Source organism: Pyricularia grisea (assembly GCF_004355905.1).
Source record: "Pyricularia grisea strain NI907 chromosome V map unlocalized Pyricularia_grisea_NI907_Scaffold_6, whole genome shotgun sequence".
Lineage (NCBI taxonomy): Eukaryota > Fungi > Ascomycota > Sordariomycetes > Magnaporthales > Pyriculariaceae > Pyricularia > Pyricularia grisea.
The window spans coordinates 777,318-795,844 of NW_022156719.1; the positions used below are offsets into that span (position 1 = coordinate 777,318).

Sequence of the window (18,527 nt, forward strand, 5' to 3'; positions counted from 1 at the left end):
GGGGGGGGGGAGGAGGAGCTGTCAGTTACCTAGGCATGTCAGCACGTGCGTGGGCAACATGCATGTAGGCAGGTGGACGGCTTGAGGTCAGCAGGTTCCGCCGTGATGGTTGCGTACTTGGGTTTCTCTAGATTACAGAAATCGTCGGCTTAGATATCGCTTGTCATTCGAGAGCAAAATCGCATGATAGGCAAACATTGACATGGGGAAAAAGATTCTAGACTTGGTAGTTCAACCTGGGAATTCTAATGCATATGCAGGAGAGACACAGCCGCAGTAAATTCAGTCACTGGGAAATCGGTTTCTGCTCTTACAAAAAGCTCCGCGTCCTCTCACTTCGAGGGTGTTTCCAGTCTCAGGAAGAGCGCAGATACCCAGGGTGAGCCAGGGAAAGCTGAACCAGCTTGGGAGGAGCAGAGGGGATTTCTATTTCCATGATAAATGTCCATTTCTTTCCTCATGCATAATCCCCAAACTTCCAAGGAGTACAATGTGCGCTTCCCCCCGATCAACATCTCGCTCGTATTAGCCACATGTAACAATGGCAATCCGAGGGCGAGATGTTTGGAAGAAGCGCACACGTAAACACCCTGATGATTTCCTGCTCTCACCGCTCCCCAGGAGATGACTGACTGCGGTGCAACCGGCAAGGGTGATAAAAAAAAAGAAGTAAAAAACAAAAACAAACATATAGAAGTCCCGAGTCCCAAACCAGCATGTTCAATAATAAAAAAAACCCCTCTTTAACGCCAAATCAGCAAGTCGAAAAACGGTCCATTAGAGGCAAACAAAAACAGGAAACAAGCGGTGTGAGTCCCTCCCCAAAGTCCATTCGATTCGTGGCTGGCTTAGGTTCTGGTATCCACTCCGCATCGACAGACGATTTGCCCCAGCCTAGTGAGCAAGCTCACTCGACTTCCTCAAACAGGTCGCCGAAGGTGTTCTCGCCCGAGTAGGTGATGTACAGGAATCTGTTGTTGGGTAAAAGGGGTAATTCAGTTAGCCGTCTATTGCTCCGTCGCACAGGTGTTCCGTTTGCAAAAAAAGAAAAAGGCATGAGTGACTCACCCGTCCTCGTCCTTGTGTAACTCGTAGATGCTCGACATGAGCGCGGCGGTCGGCGGCAAGGTGTCCTGGACGAAGATGAAGATGGCCTTCTCGGGAGACAGCTTGATGCGCTTGCGGATCACGTAGACGAACTGGCCCACGGTCAGGTCGGCAGGGACCAGGTACTTCTTCTTGTCGATGGTGGCAATGTCCGACTTTTCTACCTTCTCGCAAATGACCTGTTGCAGTTTAACAAAGACGTATTAGTAATAAGAAAGATGCAAGATGGTGATGATGAGTTTGGTTCATTTGATTGAACGTCGTACTCATCACGCAAAGAGGGAAAAACAACAGAAAACCGGAGCAGAGGGAATACTAACGGGGATGCGGTCGGTGTACTTCTGGCGGATGCGCTCGGCTTCAGCCTTGCGCTTCTCGAAGGGGTGCTCGTCCTTAAACTTGGAGCGCATGGCGGCGGTTGATTGAGATTTGTTTGTTTGGTTGTTGTTGAGCGAGGATAATATTGCGTCGGGAGTGCTGTTCGGGGAAACAGCAAAAGAGGGAAACGATGATGTATTTTCAGGCTACTTATTGCTGTTTGCTTGTCGGGCTCAGGATGATGATGAAAGGTTGGAGTACAGATTAGGTTCTGGGGTGGAGGGGGGTAATAGAAAGGAAGAGGGATTGCGTAGACCTTTGAAATGGGCGGCTGTGGCACTGCACTGTACTGTAGGTAGCTCCTCAGGTGGTTGCCGCCTTGTGAGAAGCGGGAACAAGGGACTGACTGACTGGGTCAACCAAAACGGGTTTGGAGAGGGGGCCCGATGCTGTGAAGCGGGGCGAAAGCAAGCAGCTACAGTGCGTGGGGATCAAATGACATGAATTCTTGGGCCTTTTTCCCCAGACCATGAGCTCCACTTTCCCATCAGGTCCGTCATTCACTATCGGTTGTACCTTTTTTACAGCACAAGCTTCACTTAAATTGCAGCATGCGACCGACCGGCCTTGTGGCACACCTAAGAGTTTGATTGGCAGATGGTTATAATCGGATCAAGCTTGCGGCCCATTTTCCTCTCAGGTATTCTCACTGTTGGTGGGGGGCAGGACAAGGCGTCGAGTGAAATGATTCACAAAGAGCCATTCACGTGGAACAAGTCAGTCATTCGGATCTACATAGCAGGCATCAAAGTAGGGGGGTGTGGAGGGAGGAATTAACAGCTGCGCATACGGAGTAACTAAGTACTTCGTAACTGTCCCTGGTACCTATAGCAATAAGGTAGCTGCAAATTACTCTATTCCATCCAGCCTCTACATATACAGCGTATGCGACTCATCTAGAGTGTCAAAGCCAGATGATTCATTGATTCATCAAAGGGAGACAAGGCCAGGCGGATGGATATCTTTCATCTTGGCGGTAGCCTTCAAGCCTACCCTTGAGCGGCATTACCAATTTAAGCCATTCTCTCCTCAGGTTGCTTCGTAGCTTGGTACCCTTTGTTCTAGATTGTGGCAGGGCCGCAAACGGTAGGTAGGCTGAACTACGAATGAGATTTATTTGAGTTGCCACCGTTCCAGTCTTGAATTATCAATGCCTCGGTACTAAATTCAAAAATAAAAACAGTCCGGAATTGAAGCGCCTTTTTTTGAGCTCACTCTCGGCGTCTGCGAATGCTGCCCGTACTGCTTAGTCCCAGCCCCGCCTGTCTGCGTCATGGGTTGACATGGCTGTCATACCTACACCGCTGACAAAACGACTTCGCGTGGTGGGGTTCCGGGTAGGCAAGGCAGGCTGATCAGACAGACACCCTTGCGTGACGAGATGGATAAGATAGCAAGCAGCACGATATGGGTTAGGGTCAGAGGGAGGTCTTGAATTGAAGGGTGGCTTGAGCACTCGGTTTGATGATTGAGATGTGCAAGATAAGGTACCTAAAGTACCTACCTACTTTACCTACCCGAGGCAATAAAACTTGTTTGAAGCAAAGGTTGGACAAATCCGGGACCATATTCGGGCTGTCTATGATTGATACACGTCTTCGATGGTGGACTGAGATTTCCCAGCAGTTGCTCAGAGTACATGATGAGCTTGCCCGGCCAAATGTACCTTGGCCTGCGTGGATGGTTAACGGCAGTTAGCTGGTCGCCTTACAACCACTCTTGTTTGTACCAACCAGACTGCACCCATTACGACCAACCGCCGGGTGATTGTGTCGACAATGCAGGAACGAACTTCAGATGAGAGATGTCGTAAAAGGCTCATGACCTGACAAAAAAAATAAAAAATAAACCGAGCTGTACTGTACTGCTCATAAATGAGTCCGGCCGGACCCCGAAAGCCTTTTTGTTCTTGGTATTGTCGGGGATCCACATCTTCAATGAAATAAAAAAAGGCAATTAATTGTGGAGCTTCTCCAACTCAATCCCATGCCCGAGCTTTCCCGGGAAAACTGGCGTGAGGTTTTGCAAGTGGCATGATAGCTTGGCGACCTTGCTCTGCTACGGCCAACCAACTTGACAATCACGCCGTGGCAGCATTAAAGCTCACTCAATTGAATCTGCGTCGAACGAGATTTGGACTTCTCACCTGCGGCGGGGGAAGTGGGCTTATGTCCTCCATGTCGCCATTAACCTCGTGCCATATTTCTTGATTGGGCTTCTTTCTTAATTGTTTATTGATTTTTTTCTCTCTTTTTGTTGACCCTTGTCCTTCCGGGCGTGTACCATTATCTTTTTTTTTTATCTGTATATCTCTGTACGTTGAGGGTTGTACATATTATTTAAAAGGGCGCCCATCATGGCGTCCCCTTTTCGTCAAGCTGCCAGACTGCTCAGTCAGTCCAAGGCACACCCTCAACTTCACACCACCTCGTTTTCTTTTGTTGCGAAAACACCTAGGATATCCCAACGTGGTATCACCACTGGCTTCAAGTCTTCTGGGGCTTCCGGTACAACTGCTACATATATCCCCTGGGCTGCTGCAGGCCTTGTTGCTACGTCCCTGGGAGCATACTGGTACAAGATGGTAAGGTGGCATTGAGAAGAACGAACCATGCTTATTTACAAAAAAAGAAAAAAAGAAAGAAAGGCCTCCGTCAACTAACATATACATGTGCACATAGACTGCAGAGGAGCCCATACGGATGGACCCTGCCTCGCTTGCTGAGCGTGACGCTCAGATGATGCGCGAGTCCGGCGTGACGGAGCAGTCCCCCATGCGACTCCGGATGGAGGAGTTCATCAAGGAGCAGCAGCGTCTGATTGTACAGGGCCTTGAGGAGGTCGACGGCAAAAAGTTCCGCATCGACGAGTGGCAGCGTAAGGAGGGCGGTGGCGGCATCACGTGCGTACTGCAAGACGGCAACGTCTTTGAGAAGGCCGGCGTCGGTGTTTCGGTCGTGTACGGATCGCTCCCCAGGGCTGCCATTGAGAAGATGCGCGTCAACCACCGCAACATCACCGGTGGATCTGACACCATCCCGGAAAAGCTTGACTTCTTCGCTGCTGGTCTGAGTCTCGTCGTGCACCCGAGCAACCCCATGGCCCCGACGGTGCACTGCAACTATCGCTACTTTGAGACGGCCTTCCCCGATGGCACCTCAGGGGCGTGGTGGTTCGGCGGCGGCGCAGACCTGACGCCGTCGTACCTGTTCGACGAGGACGCCATCCACTTCCACCGCACGCTCAAGGACGTGTGCGACAAGCACGACAAGGAATACTTTCCCCGGTTCAAAAAGTGGTGCGACGAGTACTTCTTCAACAAGCACCGCGGCGAGTCGCGCGGAATCGGCGGCATTTTCTTTGACGACTTGGACGAGTCCGTTTCGGACAGGGACAACACGTTTGCTTTCGTCCAGGACGGTCTCCGTGCCTTCCTGCCCAGCTACATCCCCATAATCAACCGGCGCAAGGACATGCCCTTCACGCCAGAAGAGAAGGAGTGGCAGCAGCTCAGGCGCGGCAAGTACGTCGAGTTCAACCTGGTTCACGATCGCGGTACCGCCTTTGGGCTCAACAGCCCCGGTGCCAGGGTCGAGAGCATCCTCATGAGCCTTCCCAGGACGGCCAGCTGGCAGTACATGCACGAACCGGCTCCCAAGAGCCGCGAGGCTAGGTTGACGGAGATTTTGAGGACTCCTAAGGAGTGGGTATAGGGGATGTGAAGCAGTGGGTGGTGTGTTGGTAGTTTGTCGATGGATGTAGTAACTCGAATTGGGTCGTCGGGTACCTAGTGCTAGACAAAATATGGTAAATTTTTACATTTTGCACGTTTATATTTGACTTGTTTAGAGTGATCAGTTGGCTGTCGCATGCTGTTTGCATTGAGTATAAAAAAATCATCTTGGGGGAGGGGGGCAATAGTCGAGTTATTCAATAAGTCCAAACAACCCTAATTCGGTTACTTGCAGCTTCCATTCAACTAATATCATCATCCATCGAATAAACAATAACTTTCACCACAACGAACCTGTACTAAGAATAACAATGAATTATACCGAGTAGTGTTTTATCAGTGATCGAACTCAGTCAAGAACAAAACAAAATGACGACAAAACTACCATCTCCACGCCAGGTCCTAACTTCGCTCATAACATCCATCTCATTAATTCCACCACCAACAGACACCCAACTACCCCAACGCCAACCAACCACCGCCCAAACCCAGCAGCAAAACATCCTCTCCCAGCTCGACCCGGCCCACCGCCCGCTCCTCACGGCCCTGCATGCCCTCTTCCCCGCTCTTCTCCTGCCGGCGCTGGACCTGCTGGACCGCGGGCTGGTCAGCCGCATAGAACTGGTTGACGACCGCGACAAACCAGCAAAAAGCCCAGGACCAGCAGCACAGAAACCCACCACCGGCACCGAACTCCAGCAAGATCAACCACCGCCCACGCCCAGCCCCGCAGCAGCAGCGGCGGCGAGCATCTACCACGTCCGCTCGGCACAACCACAACCCCGCCACCACCGCAGCCGCACAGCCGAGCAGCAACGGCAGACGCAAAAGACGTACGTCGTGCACCTGGCCGCGTGGAACTGCACGTGTGCGGCGTTTGCGTTTTCCGCATTCCCTGGTGATGGTGGTGGTGGCGGCGGCGGAGCTGTGGATTCGGCATCGTCGTCATCCACGGCCACCGAGTCGCCGCTGCCACCACCATCGACGACGCAGCCGCGGGAGCTCGACTTTGGCGGCCTGAGCCTGGACGGCACGCGCGGCCGCGAGGCGCAGGGCGTGCCGTGCTGCAAGCACCTGCTGGCGTGTCTGCTGGCTGACAGGTGGGACGGGGTGCTGGGGAGGTATGTGGTCGTCAGGAGGGTTGGGAGGGAGGAGATGGCGGGGGTGCTGGCTGAGGGTTGAGGTTGTGTGGTCGGGTCATCGCCAAAAGGGAGTTTGCACGAGTACGGAGCTACGTTTCCAAGTCGCGTAACTAGAAAACGTTTGGACTTTGCAGGCAGTGCAAAAGACACACCTGCAAGGGACGACATCAACTTGCAGGAAATGATTCTCTAGGCAACCCTCCAATATATGACCCATTCGAACCACCCAAAAAAAAACCTCCCATGATCTAAATAGCGCCGAACGCTCATGAATTTCAAGTGTCTCAGGATTCTCGTTACTTTTTTTGTGCTTGTTTTGTTCTGCATTTTCCCAAAGCATATTAAACCTGCCCCAGAGACTCAATTCTATCGTAGCATAGCCATATATTTCTTTCATCTCCGGAAACACCTCCCCCTCTCTATTTCTTCTTATCCTTGGACCCAGCCTCCTTGTCCTTGTCAGACGTGCCCTCCTTGGCAGGACCGTCTCCGTTGACGCCGTTGGCGGCACCCTTGCCGTCCTCCTTCTTGTCGCTTCCGTCCTTGGCATCCTTCTCGCCCTCCTTCTTAGCCGCCTCCTTCTCCTCCTGCTGCTGCCGATTCTGGATCTTGTTCTCGATCAGATCGTGGAAGGCCGTGATGGCCCTGATCAAGCTGCTGAGGTAGATGCTCATGAGTTGATCGTTGGTCTTGACCGCCATGGCATGCTCCAGCCCGCCGTCGCCGCTGCCCTTGCCACCGCTCGGCGTCGACAGGTTCGGGAGCAGGTTGAAGACGTCCTGAAGGTTGCCCAGAATGGCGTGGTTGACGGGCAGGTCACCGTCCAGCACCTTTTGCAGGTACGCCTGGATGTCGCGCAGCCTCAGGTGTAGGCCTTGGAGCGACTGCAGCTGGTTGGTGAGGCGCGTAGACAAGGTGCCAACCGCAACGTCACGGATATCGCGCAGGAGGTGCTCGACGCCGATCTCCTCCGCCTCCTCAGCCTCGATGATTGATGGGGTGTGGACAAAGGTTCTTGAGGTTGCTGTGCCGTCCTATTCGTCGGGTCAGGTCAGTCACCGCCTTCGGTACTTCGAAGGGGGCTAGAGTAAAAAAAGCAACCAGGAACTCACATCCTTGATCTCGTCCACTGCAAAGTACGCATCTGTAGGAACGCCGGCCTCCTTCGGCTGGACATCAATAATGACCAATAGTGGGTTCGGTGTGTAGCGCTTGAACAGTTCGTTGATCTCGAGGTCAGAGGCGCGCAGCTTGGGTCCAGAGTGGTACCATCCTATCAGCTTTTCGCGCGCGTTGACCTTTTTGAACATGTCGTTCATGCTTTCGACGTAGTTGTGATCCAAGAACCAAACTGAAGGGTTCTTTTCATCCTCCTCGAAGGGAACTATAGAGGGGGAGGAGATAGGCTGGGTTAGCTTTCAGCTGAAAATCAAGAGGACATCCGGGAGGGATATGATGCGACAAACGGACCTGCAAAGCTGTTGGATACCCGTACATTCTTGCCATCGTTCTGGCCTAATAGTACGCCGACTACTCGCTTGTTCTTGGTCTGGTTTGCGGATTCGCGGTTGTAGTGGTCGACGACTGAGAGGAGGACAAGAGGGGCAACGGAGACGTTGCGTGTCACAAGCGACAGCGTTTCTGCCGTCGTGGACGGCATTGTGAGGGCGAATGTGGTGTGGAGAGGGGTGGTCAAGCTTGATATTGGATGGGTGTTGGTTTGGTCCGCCTTTACTGCAGTAATGTTTCCCCACTGACCGGTCGAATGGTCACAATGCTCGTCGGGGAATGCAGTAAGTATCGTTTTCTTCGTCTTTGGCCGTCGTTTTAATCGTCACGGTTTTGGTAGTTGTGAATTTGTGTTGGTTGTTAATGGATTATGTCAAACGTTGATGGCTCCGAATATCCATTCCCCCCCAAGGCTGCGGAGTGATGAGGCGGCCACCAGACAGGCGTCTGGACGTTGACGTGAAAGCTTCCCACCCCGTCCGTTTGTAAAGGACCCACCTGAGGTACATTGGGTTTGTACCATTGAATAGCAGGGGCACTAGGGATGGGGGTCCACTGGCAACAGCGCAAGCTACTCCGTAATGTCCTGAAGAGTTGTGTATGGAATTTTATTATCAATTAAATTTTTCATTGAATATGTTGATACTTGAAGTATCTATTTTTTTTATTTTTTTTATACCTATTTTGGCATCCAAAGCTTGCCAAAGTACTGCCTAGGTACCTTAGATACTTACATATGTACCTATCGGTAGGTAGTTAGAGCTTTCTCCCCTCGTGTAAAAAGGCAGACAGCACTGTCAGTCCCCTTATCTTATCAGCTTACCCAGAGACCCGTCCGTTCAACCGACACACTCCCGAGAGAGCTAATAAACACAAGGTAGCACAAGTAATAAAGGTAGCTCGGCCTCGAGTTGGACCCGCCCCAGATTCGCTGCAACGTGCAATGAACCTAGCTCGTTAGGTCGGTTGCGCCGCGGCTACCGCCTGCCCTGTACCGTACCGTACCTGTGCTTTGCTTTGCGCCTCTCAACACCTCTCAACCTTGCTTGAGTCGAAAGCTCCATCCAATCAGGATTTCATCCAGCTTCTTATTCCCGCGAAATCGCTTCAAAAATTCCCGCCCTTCCCAGTCTCTAACTTTCTCTACCATCAAAATTCCAAACTTGTTAGTACTCGTCAGCTGTGCGCGACGCCGGTTTACACGCTCTCCTCTCCGTCTTGTTATACATTTGTCTCGTTTTTCTATTCGTTTCTCTTTTATTACCAACTCTAACGACGTCAATTGCTCCCTCTAGTTTCGGCGCTCCTCGTCCATTTTTCTGCAAACTTTAGACTAGACAAAAACCAGCCAAGATGGGTGCCATGGAAGATCAATTGCAGCGCCTCGGTAGCGTCCTCGACTCTCTCGATGCTCGCGTAAAGAAGCTTGAGCAACATCCTACCCTTGGCGGCGGCTCCAGCACGGCGCAAGAGATTCGCGTGATCCTTATAGGTCCTCCCGGTGCTGGTATGTTTTGTCAGTTGGAGGCCGACTCCGACCTCGGCTTGTCCACAGAAAAAAAAAACCCAAAAAAACGAGAAACAATGGCACCGAGGTCTCTGTCTGTCTAGTATGGTAGCTGACATTACACACAGGCAAGGGTACCCAGGCCCCCAAGATCAAAGAAAAGTTTAGCTGCTGTCATCTGGTAAGGCAATTGCCTCTATATCCACTTGCGTATCGCGATTTCTCACACCTAAACAACACTACAGGCCACCGGTGACATGCTCCGCTCCCAAGTCGCCAAGAAGACTCCCCTCGGCCGCGAAGCCAAGAAGATCATGGACCAAGGTGGTCTTGTCAGCGATGATATCGTCATTGGCATGATCAAGGAAGAGCTAGACACCAACGTTGAGTGCAAGGGAGGGTAAGTTGACGAATACCTTATGGGAATTGGCACAAAAGCACGGCATCCTCGAGCAAAAAAAAAAAAAAAAAAAAAAAAAACACTAACACGAATGGTCGACAGATTCATCCTCGATGGCTTCCCCAGGACTGTGCCGCAAGCCCAGTCTCTCGACGCCATGCTGCAGCAGCGCAACCAGAAGCTCCAGCACGCTGTTGAGCTCCAGATCGACGACGCCCTGCTTGTGGCCCGCATTACTGGTCGCCTGGTGCACCCTGCCTCGGGCCGCTCTTACCACACCACCTTCAACCCTCCCAAGAAGCCCATGACTGATGACGTGACCGGCGAGCCGCTGATCCAGCGCTCCGACGACAACGCCGACGCGCTCAAGAAGCGCCTCGCAACCTACCACTCTCAGACGGCCCCCGTCGTCGACTACTACCGCAAGACGGGCATCTGGAAGCCCATCGACGCCTCCCAAGAGCCCGGCGCCGTCTGGAAGAGCCTGCTCAACATCTTTGATGGCGACTCCAAGAAGGCAAGCTCCGCAGGTGGCGGCATCCTTGACAAACTTGCCGCCTCGGGCCGTTAAGGGGACCGTACCGGATGGGATAGGAGTGAATGGTCAGCAGTGGTGTGCAGCAACAGCAGCATAATGTGTAATGCCTTTGGGTGCTACTTGGGGCTGTGGCAGACTGTTTAAAGCAAATTAGGTTATTGCTACGTTGACTTTCGGGTTGTTCTGGATAAGAGAAGTGTAATTGAGGCTGTCGGGAAAGAGGGGATATGTCAGGGGCGGCGCAAAGAGTGCAGCCATTTGTCCACTGGTAAAACGGGGGACTTTTAAATACTGTAACAATCATCTCTGCTTGGGTGGTCTTTTCTTTCTTTTCTTTCAGTTTCCCCAACCTTATTGTCATACACCATTCATACCTTGTTGTTGGGTTGTATCCATATTTGTTTTCGTTTTATCATGTTTGTCTTTTTTTTTTCTCATAGTTGGGCATTGGGCACGACGTCAACGAGGTGTACATGCGCTTTTTGCCTGTTTGTTTTCTTCTTCTCCGCTACAGTGAATCTTGGGAAATGGGGGTGGCGCCAATTTGAACGACAAAAGCAAAACGCAATGCATAGAAGGAAAGGGGAAAGTAAGGGGAGGCAGTCAATGATGGCAATGTGATTCACATGTTCTCGGGGGGGTTTTTTTTATACTTGGTCTTCTCCTTTACGTCTATCTCCAAAAGCGTCTTGTCGCTTTTTTGAGGGTCAAGGAGAAATTTTGAAAAAGAAAAAAAAAACCCCAAGTAATAATTCCTACATTCCCAAAATCTTGAAATCTTGCTGTACAGCGGGAAGTTTACGTCTGCTCTGATTGATGGTTTAACGTGTAGAGTGAGCGGCTCTCAGCCAAATTAGAGGAGCATTTCCTGCTGGGAAATTTGTTGCATGTATTTGTAGAAAGAGTACCTGGCTTACCTCGGCATGTAAAGCTCGGTCTGGATTTGTGGTAACCTCAACATCTAGAGTAGGCCATACCCCCGACGACCTGTTGCGGCAAAAGGATGTAACCTGTTCCACAGACTACCGAGTAGCTGGATTTTCGACGCAGACATCCCGGAACAGAATACAGTAGCTAGCTAGGTATATATCTCTTTCATGTATGCAGGCTGTCGGCGACATGGTTATTCGTGCAACGTGTGCAACTATCCTGCCAACGGACCCAAACACTAGCACCAAAACCCCACCACCACTTCTCGTCAACCCGAGCCAGCACACACACACACACAAACCACGTTATAGCATCAAAGCACAGGCGGGGTTATTCGTTGGCAAGTCTTGAACTAGCTATTGATCTAAGCTCCCGTTGAATAACAAAAAAAAAAAAAAAGGAGAATGAAGAAATGAAAAAGAAAAATCAGCTATTTTTACACGACGTTTTTCGCCCACCCGTCGAGAATACCCGTCGAGAATCAATATCGCAAGTCGGCAAACTGTTATTCTCAGGAGTAAGTCCTCAATTCCTTCAGAGCCCTTCATTTTGTCGTTTGCCTCAGGTCCCCCGCCAGCCTTCATTTCTGTTTGGTTTTAACATTAAGTAAAAAAAGAAAAAAAAAAGTTCAAAACATAATAAGAGAAGCTGGTAGAGGAGGCTGGCAGGTCGATCTCTGGGGTAGATGACAAAATAAGGGCCACTGGAAGAAACAAAAAAGCGGCCTGAAAGCAAAAAGATAAACTAAAGAGAGAAAAAAAAAAAGAACAGCCATATCTCTTGGGCTGTAAGATATCAGTCTCCGATTGTCCTTCTTCGCCTTCGCCTACTCCCGCCGCCACAGTTAAAGATGGCTGTTATTAGCACAGCAAAAACGTGACCTGCAAAAACAAAATAGAGAAAATGATAAAAAAGAAACGATGAGATTCTCAAAATCGAGAATAATCTCACACAAAAACACAGCCGGGTTTTAGGTAAATATCGTATAGACACACATGCAGTTATTTCCCTCCCCCAACAAGATGAATAAATCCAGCCCAAATGAAAAAAAAGGAACCGTACGACGCCGGGCGTGTCGCATGATGAAACGAGGAAGAAAGGAAATTGGTATAAACAAGTAGTAAGCCAGTCCGAGATTTTGTTGTTATATGAAGCGGCTGCTTTGATGCTTGCTGGTGATGAAACTCGACTACCCCCGCCACATTTGTCTACTGAGCAGGCCGAAGGATGCTACTCCTTGCTTTATCATGACTGAGCTTGGGGCCCGGTCTTCAGCCTTTTCTGCATCCTGGGCGTGGGTGGTTTACCTTTGCCAGCCTGCATTCCATTCACAAGAGGGCCGGATCCAGGAGTCGGTGCTGAAACTGGGGTGCCGTCGTCTTCAGTCTTCACGCCCGATGGTCGCCGCCTCTTCGTACCGGCAGGTGATGTGTTGGCCGAGGGGCCGCTGGAGCTCGTACCCTGCTGGCTCTGCTGCGGCACCATCTGCTGCGCCATGGCGGGGCTACCAATGTGAGGAGAACCGGGCAGCTGGAGGTTGGCAGCATGTGGGCTGGCACCCATAGGGAATTGGCCGTAGCTTGGCGTGCGTGGTTGGCCGCCTGCTCCCTGGGGCATCGGCTGACCGTTCATGACGCCCGCATTGTCGCCTTGCCCACTGACCGTCTGAATGTAGGAGTTCAGGGCTGCATATGGACCAAGGTTAGGGTGCATATGTGCATGGGAGAAAAGGGGGTTCATGTGCGACAATATTTCTGATATCTGTATGGCAAGTGTTAGTCGGCTAAGGAAGTCATACATTTATCACATGACCGTCAGAGGGTGCAGGCGAGCAACACTTGCAGAGTGCCGATCAGTACTCACCTCGAGGAAGTTTTGGACAGCGGCTGAAAGTCCATTCTTGTTAACAAGTGCATCAGGGAGCTCCAAATCCGGTGGTACGCTTTGTGGCGACTTGAATTGCCGCTGCTTAGCCTTTTTACTCATTTCTGGTGATGATTTTGCGTCTGGATTGTTGGCTTGTTTCCAATCCTTGATCCAGGTATGGGTTGGTTTGGCACCCTGAAGCACCAAACTCCTGGGAAGGAACTCCTCGTAGTGGTTCTGCTGGAACTCGAGGAGCTCGATCTTCTGCTCCCCGTCAAAGTGCGCGCGCAGTGTCCCGCTGGCCATCACCTAGAATCAAAAACCAATTGTTAATACTTGGGAATTCCTTACTCATTCGGACACTGATAAGCCATCAAAAGCCTTCGACTAACCATCAGGTTCCCGGGATACCAAAAGTGCATGCTGGCTTTGGTGTTCTCAATAAAGTGAGAGTCACCCGTCAGGGGCTTATCCGTCGTGCCCTTGTCTAGAACTAGCTGAATGTTTGTGGCGCCGCCCTGGAAATACGAGTTGAAGTACCTGGCAAGTATGGGGAAGCCAAGTTCGTAGGGCTTATCTGCAGCCACTCCGTCGTCACCGTATTCGTGCACGACAAACCTGAATACGGCCCGAGGCGAGAAAAATCTGTGTACAAACTCGTTCCAGTATGTAAGATCGGTTGGATCCTTGCCTCCCTATGTTTGCAAGTTTCTTTAGCCCATGACTTCATTCAGCAGACAAACACATCTACGGAAACAACATACCTGAAACTCGCTCAAATGCTCACAGAACTGCAGGAGCTTGAGCAAGCAGTGCCCTTTCATGTTCTCCCTCTTCTGCAGAAGTGCGCTGTTGGCAAAAGCGTGCTGCTGAGCAGCCAAAAGAGCCTGCGGGGGTTGGCCACCTGGCCCGGCAGGCTGCGGCATGGCTGCTTGCTGCGCTTGGGTGGTGGGTTGCTGGGGGCCTTGACCCTGGTTTTGTGGCTGACCAGGTGGCGCATTGGGACCGGGACCAGGCTGGCCCTGCGGTCCTTGTGTCGTCGGAGGCGGTTGCGGACCCTGTGTTTGCGCCGGTTGAGGTTGCGGTTGCTGCTGTGGAGGTTGCGGTCCTTGCTGGGGTGGTTGCTGCTGCTGCTGAGCCTGGGGAGGCTGCTGCTGTTGTTGTTGCTGGGCTTGTTGCTGCTGCTGGGCTTGGGCCTGGGCCTGGGCCTGTTGCTGTTGAGCCTGCTGCTGGGCCTGGGCCTGCTGTTGTTGTTGTTGTTGTTGTTGCTGTTGAGCTTGCTGCTGCTGCTGTTGTTGCTGAGCCTGCTGCTGCTGCTGCTGAGCCTGTTGCTGCTGCGCCTGTTGCTGAGCCTGAGCTTGGGCGTGAGCCTGGGCTTGGGCATGAGCCTGCTGCATAGCAGCAAGAGCGGCTGGGTTGGGATGCGGAGCATTCCCTAGATGACCCTGATTCTGAGCATGTTGCTGCTGGTGCTGCTGAAGGGCCATCTGCTGAGCTATTAATGCCTATGTCAAGGTGACTGGTCAGCACTCGAACGATCTTGTCGTAAAGGAGAACATCTTAATGTTGTGTAAAGCCTTATCATCTGGTTAAACTTACTTGCTGCTGTGCAGCTGCCGCAGCAGGATTCTATGGGAAAACCGGTTAGCAGTGGGAAAAAACCATTGGTCAAATGATAAAGACAAGACAACACATACTTGTTGGCGCAGCCTCTGCATTTGTTGGAGTTGAGCCGGGTTCAAGTGTTGCATCTGCTGCATTTGCTGCATCTGTTGGAGCTGCTGTGGATTTAAACCACCATACACGCTTTGCTGTGCCATGAGCATCTGCCTGGCCTGCTGTTGTTGTAGGTGTTGATTCATCCTTTGTACTTGTAAATGTTGTAATGCTGCTGGGTTATTCGCATCTATGGATGGTTTTATATCAATAGCAGCTCTTCGATATCTAAGCCCAGCAGTCCAAGCAGTGGGTAAAATTAGGATACTTACAGGCCGCCATGTTATTCATCTGCTGCTGCTGTTGATGTTGAAACATCTGCTGCTGTGATAATTGCTGCATGTGCGGGTTTGGCCCGGCGCCTGGTGGCATTCCCACTCCACCCATCAGGGCAGCTGGGTTGACCTGAGGGCCTGGCCCGGATACACCCATATGCATCTGGTGCGGCATACCTCCGGGTTGAACGCCGGGCTGGCTGGGGTTGTGAGCCATGCCGGGAGCCATGCCCGGGTGGCCTTGTGGGACACCAGGCGGGTGTTGCATGGCGCCGGGGTGCGGCGAGAACGAAGGTCCCATGCTCATACTGGTCATCATTGATTGGCGTGTCGATGATCCACGGCGGTGGATATCGACGGCGACCTTTGCGTGTCTATTGCATGCGCGTCGGGTGGCTGATCAACATGCAGCGAGGCTCGGCAGTATGGGAAAGTTGGTTTATGTGTTATTGGTGACAAAAGTGACCGAACCGCCGATCAATCGAGGTCCAGTGTGCGCCCAAAGCGCGCGAAGGTGGGTGGATCTTTGGGCGTTGCGACAAATATCTCGCGGCTAGGCGTCGCGACTTGCGACGGTGCAGGGCCCAAAAGACCAATTAAAAAAGAGCGAGTAAAGCCCACGGCTGGCAGCAGACGATTTGGCGGCGGGTCGCAAGATAATCGGTAGGAAGGAGTGACGTGTTTATTCGGGGGTTCGGGACGTGGTATTTACTTTGACAGTTGAACGTAGTGAAGGGCTCTCTCTCGTGATCCGTAGACGCGACCGAGATTTTGATGGGGGGCGTCGTTTGGTGGCGGTCCGGCACGTAAGGCTCTGAATTCTCTCTCTGGACTGGGCTAGCCCAAATCCAGAAAGGTAACAGGAACAGAAAAGAGAAAATAATTCAACTCTTCCAAGCTCAGGCGACGTGGAAAGAAGTGAAGTCGTTATAAGCCTCGAATCGGGAGGCGGATTAGTAGAAAAATGGGCGCGGGCCAGGGTCGGGTCGAGGTTGGGATTGATGCTTGGGAAGGATTGAGTTGTAGCCCGAATGAAGACAAGACCAGGAGAGGTGCGAGAGGACTGGCTGGTGCAAATGGTGCGTGCCGGCTGGCTGTCGCAGGTTCGCAGTGCCAGCCAGACCCACTTTCAAGACACGGCCACCTGGGGGAGATCCAATCGCCGGAGACCAGACGCACGCACCAGGTTACCTGTTGTATGGGGCAGGGGTCGAGTAGCCCAAGCCGTCGATTTTTTTTTTTTCTCTGTTGGTTGTTTTTGCGATGCCTGCTCCCGTACCTAGACAGATGTATGTCCCGCGCAACTCGTGCTTTGTCAGTCCACTCGGCCTCGGCCAAGCACCACAAATTGCTTGTTCCTGTAGTCGCTGTCGGGACACTCTCCGATAAACGTTACCGTTGTAGACGTTATTTACAATGGTATGATTGTTGCGCGCAGGTGATGTGTTCCTTTGGCTGAGCTAAATCGAGGAGAGCACAGCTTAAAGATCCAAATCGATAATTAGCTGGTAGCTTTTTTTTTTTTTTTACAGGCAGCAGTACCCAGTTAATCCCAAATTCAGTAGATGGGAAAAAAGCTGGGGTGGGCACCACTAGCCTAGGCTTGCGATATGGGGAATCCGATCAACATGAAAAAGAGCAAGCAAGCCAGCCAGAACAAATAACATGGGGATTTAGGTCATACACAGTGAAAAAGCATTTGTATAGGAGGGCGGCACCTCTGCTGTTTTATGTGGCAGGGCGTTCGCCGCGACCAAGGACTTGGTACATTTATTTTCTCTCAAAGGGGAAAAGTAACAAATGCTTGCTCGACTCGGCTTAACGACAGGTGGCAGACGTGAAAAATGGTACGAGCGGAACCTCCACACTATGTTTGGAGGAGGCCGCATGACAGCTGGCAAGGAACAGATGCGTGATCGCAATACCACACAATAAACTTCGTCAGGCCGTCACCCCACTTATACCATTTGCTTCGCACGTACACTACTACAGAGCCAAAGGGCGAGCGACCTAGGAGACACGGAGGTGCATTTGTAATGGCCATACAGCACCGGCTCCTCTGGAAATAGGGATGCACTTATTCTCTCATAAATTAAAACAGAAAAGAGATTAAAATAATTGAGCAAATTACCAAGGAAGCAGCTTAATTGTTTGTTATCTTTACGCCTTAACGCGGTAAAACTCAAACAACTGATTGTGATTCGTGATACTTTGTGCCACGTGATATCTTTAAAAAAAAAAAAAAAAAAAAAAAAAAAAAAAAAAAAGGAGAAACAAACGCTTGAACGCGCTTGTTGCCCATGGACGCGGATATTAGGTGGCATCCGATACCCAAGCTTTTTCCCTTTGTTACTCGCAGGCGTCGATCAGTGCCTGGCCATAACCATGCTTGCCTGGTAGCCTGTCAGACCAACCTATCTTGCCTGAGGCATCCAGAAAAAGAAAGCAAAATCCACATGACCTTCTTGTCACCGAAGGTTCTCGACTTCACCGCTTACTAGCGGGTCTTGGATTCGTTTTTTTTCTGCCGAACAAAAAAAACCGACTTTCCCCATTTTTCCGTTCAAAGACCCACTGAAAAGTTCTCGCGATTGACCCAAGCGGGGCGCCAGAAAACGCTATAAACTTGAGGCTCAAGGACATCTTCAGATTTCCTTCAACTTCTCCTCTCAACCAACATCTGCAGGCTCGGAGACTGACAGACAGGCCGCCTCTTCTATCCCAAAAAGGCGCATGCTGTATTTGAGCTTCATGCTGTCCGTCTGTCTCTGGTGCCTGCGTCCATATCGAGGTAAGCAATCAATCTATTCACTTCACAGTCTTCCAGACAACTTTTTTCTTCCCCATTGCGCGCAGGTGCACTTTTCGGGATTGCAGCTCCTAGCGAGATGCGTCCCTGTGCCTTGAAAAGAAACAAAAAGAATCTTTTTCATGATGACAACCAAACAATCACTTCTTTTCCTACCTGAATCGACCATGAAGAGATTATCTTCGGGTTGCTTTTCCTTCGGGATTAGCGCCTGGTACTTGCCAGTATACTTGTCTGAATTTTATCGCGTCTTCGCGCAGCGCGTCTTCTTTTAAATCACATGTCTGGGGAAAACCATTTGCTTTTCTGAGAAAGCTTGACACTGACCACAATCGCGCAGTTTCTTCTATTTGTGTCGGAAGCCAAGAAGGCTTTCTTTGCTACAATTAACCCGAGTCGGCAGCCACTAACTTGAAAAGCGGTGTTTGAAGCCTTTCATTATCAGGTTAGTACACTAGTTTTTACTAAACCCCCTTCACAAAGCAACACGACAACTGCCCGCCGATTCTTTAATGATGAAACATTTCCTACATTCGCAGTTTCCACTCTATGCCCCGTCAGAGCCTTTCAGGGATGCAAATGAGAGCGAATAACCTTCCTTGGATGTCTGATCCGAA

General features: G+C 51.0%; 7 protein-coding genes across 7 annotated transcripts; 3 read left to right on the forward strand and 4 right to left on the reverse strand.

Moving 5' to 3' along the window:
- Positions 1-190: 190 nt before the first annotated feature.
- PgNI_08180 (uncharacterized protein) lies at positions 191-1,856 on the reverse strand. Its single transcript, XM_031128179.1, has 3 exons — positions 1,428-1,856; positions 1,069-1,286; positions 191-971 (listed from the first exon to the last, which is right to left on the reverse strand). The coding sequence occupies exons 1-3, from the start codon at positions 1,515-1,517 to the stop codon at positions 908-910; spliced, it is 372 nt and encodes a 123-aa protein (XP_030978875.1). The 5' UTR covers positions 1,518-1,856; the 3' UTR covers positions 191-907.
- A 1,521-nt stretch (positions 1,857-3,377) lies between these two features.
- Positions 3,378-5,316, forward strand: PgNI_08181 (uncharacterized protein). Its single transcript, XM_031128180.1, has 2 exons — positions 3,378-4,069; positions 4,167-5,316. Exons 1-2 carry the CDS (start codon positions 3,842-3,844, stop codon positions 5,196-5,198), a joined length of 1,260 nt encoding a protein of 419 aa, XP_030978876.1. The 5' UTR covers positions 3,378-3,841; the 3' UTR covers positions 5,199-5,316.
- Positions 5,317-5,587: 271 nt separating this feature from the next.
- PgNI_08182 (uncharacterized protein) lies at positions 5,588-6,400 on the forward strand (the record flags this gene model as incomplete). The annotated part of the gene is made up of 1 exon (XM_031128181.1): positions 5,588-6,400. One exon carries the CDS (start codon positions 5,588-5,590, stop codon positions 6,398-6,400), a length of 813 nt encoding a protein of 270 aa, XP_030978873.1.
- On the reverse strand, positions 5,971-6,528 carry PgNI_08183 (uncharacterized protein; the record flags this gene model as incomplete). Its single annotated transcript, XM_031128182.1, has 2 exons — positions 5,971-6,470; positions 6,513-6,528. The coding sequence occupies 2 exons, from the start codon at positions 6,526-6,528 to the stop codon at positions 5,971-5,973; spliced, it is 516 nt and encodes a 171-aa protein (XP_030978874.1).
- Positions 6,529-6,562: 34 nt separating this feature from the next.
- PgNI_08184 (uncharacterized protein) lies at positions 6,563-8,290 on the reverse strand. The gene is made up of 3 exons (XM_031128183.1): positions 7,831-8,290; positions 7,473-7,744; positions 6,563-7,394 (listed from the first exon to the last, which is right to left on the reverse strand). The coding sequence occupies exons 1-3, from the start codon at positions 8,018-8,020 to the stop codon at positions 6,780-6,782; spliced, it is 1,077 nt and encodes a 358-aa protein (XP_030979242.1). The 5' UTR covers positions 8,021-8,290; the 3' UTR covers positions 6,563-6,779.
- Positions 8,291-8,927: 637 nt separating this feature from the next.
- PgNI_08185 (uncharacterized protein) lies at positions 8,928-11,117 on the forward strand. The gene is made up of 5 exons (XM_031128184.1): positions 8,928-9,034; positions 9,165-9,376; positions 9,505-9,557; positions 9,622-9,776; positions 9,879-11,117. Exons 2-5 carry the CDS (start codon positions 9,223-9,225, stop codon positions 10,345-10,347), a joined length of 831 nt encoding a protein of 276 aa, XP_030978840.1. The 5' UTR covers positions 8,928-9,034; positions 9,165-9,222; the 3' UTR covers positions 10,348-11,117.
- Positions 11,118-11,574: 457 nt separating this feature from the next.
- PgNI_08186 (uncharacterized protein) lies at positions 11,575-16,763 on the reverse strand. The gene is made up of 7 exons (XM_031128185.1): positions 15,099-16,763; positions 14,808-15,016; positions 14,710-14,739; positions 13,875-14,615; positions 13,503-13,805; positions 13,108-13,419; positions 11,575-13,005 (listed from the first exon to the last, which is right to left on the reverse strand). The coding sequence occupies exons 1-7, from the start codon at positions 15,418-15,420 to the stop codon at positions 12,490-12,492; spliced, it is 2,433 nt and encodes an 810-aa protein (XP_030978871.1). The 5' UTR covers positions 15,421-16,763; the 3' UTR covers positions 11,575-12,489.
- Positions 16,764-18,527: the final 1,764 nt, after the last annotated feature.

Bases quoted from the DNA above. Each gene is read 5' to 3' on its own strand.
- PgNI_08180 (XM_031128179.1), bottom strand. From the start codon at position 1,517: ATGCGCTCCAAGTTTAAGGACGAGCACCCCTTCGAGAAGCGCAAGGCT. The intron at 1,287-1,427 runs GTTAGTATTCCC...AAACTGCAACAG, and splicing joins AGTACACCGACCGCATCCCC to GTCATTTGCGAGAAGGTAGA. The intron at 972-1,068 runs GTGAGTCACTCA...ACCCAACAACAG, and splicing joins TTACACAAGGACGAGGACGG to ATTCCTGTACATCACCTACT.
- PgNI_08185 (XM_031128184.1), top strand. From the start codon at position 9,223: ATGGGTGCCATGGAAGATCAATTGCAGCGCCTCGGTAGCGTCCTCGAC. The intron at 9,377-9,504 runs GTATGTTTTGTC...CATTACACACAG, and splicing joins TATAGGTCCTCCCGGTGCTG to GCAAGGGTACCCAGGCCCCC. The intron at 9,777-9,878 runs GTAAGTTGACGA...AATGGTCGACAG, and splicing joins AACGTTGAGTGCAAGGGAGG to ATTCATCCTCGATGGCTTCC.
- PgNI_08184 (XM_031128183.1), bottom strand. From the start codon at position 8,020: ATGCCGTCCACGACGGCAGAAACGCTGTCGCTTGTGACACGCAACGTC. The intron at 7,745-7,830 runs GTCCGTTTGTCG...CCCCCTCTATAG, and splicing joins GGTATCCAACAGCTTTGCAG to TTCCCTTCGAGGAGGATGAA. The intron at 7,395-7,472 runs GTGAGTTCCTGG...CCCGACGAATAG, and splicing joins CAGTGGACGAGATCAAGGAT to GACGGCACAGCAACCTCAAG.
- PgNI_08186 (XM_031128185.1), bottom strand. From the start codon at position 15,420: ATGATGACCAGTATGAGCATGGGACCTTCGTTCTCGCCGCACCCCGGC. The intron at 13,806-13,874 runs GTATGTTGTTTC...TTGCAAACATAG, and splicing joins AGCATTTGAGCGAGTTTCAG to GGAGGCAAGGATCCAACCGA. The intron at 13,420-13,502 runs GTTAGTCGAAGG...TTTTGATTCTAG, and splicing joins GGTATCCCGGGAACCTGATG to GTGATGGCCAGCGGGACACT.
- PgNI_08181 (XM_031128180.1), top strand. From the start codon at position 3,842: ATGGCGTCCCCTTTTCGTCAAGCTGCCAGACTGCTCAGTCAGTCCAAG. The intron at 4,070-4,166 runs GTAAGGTGGCAT...ATGTGCACATAG, and splicing joins GAGCATACTGGTACAAGATG to ACTGCAGAGGAGCCCATACG.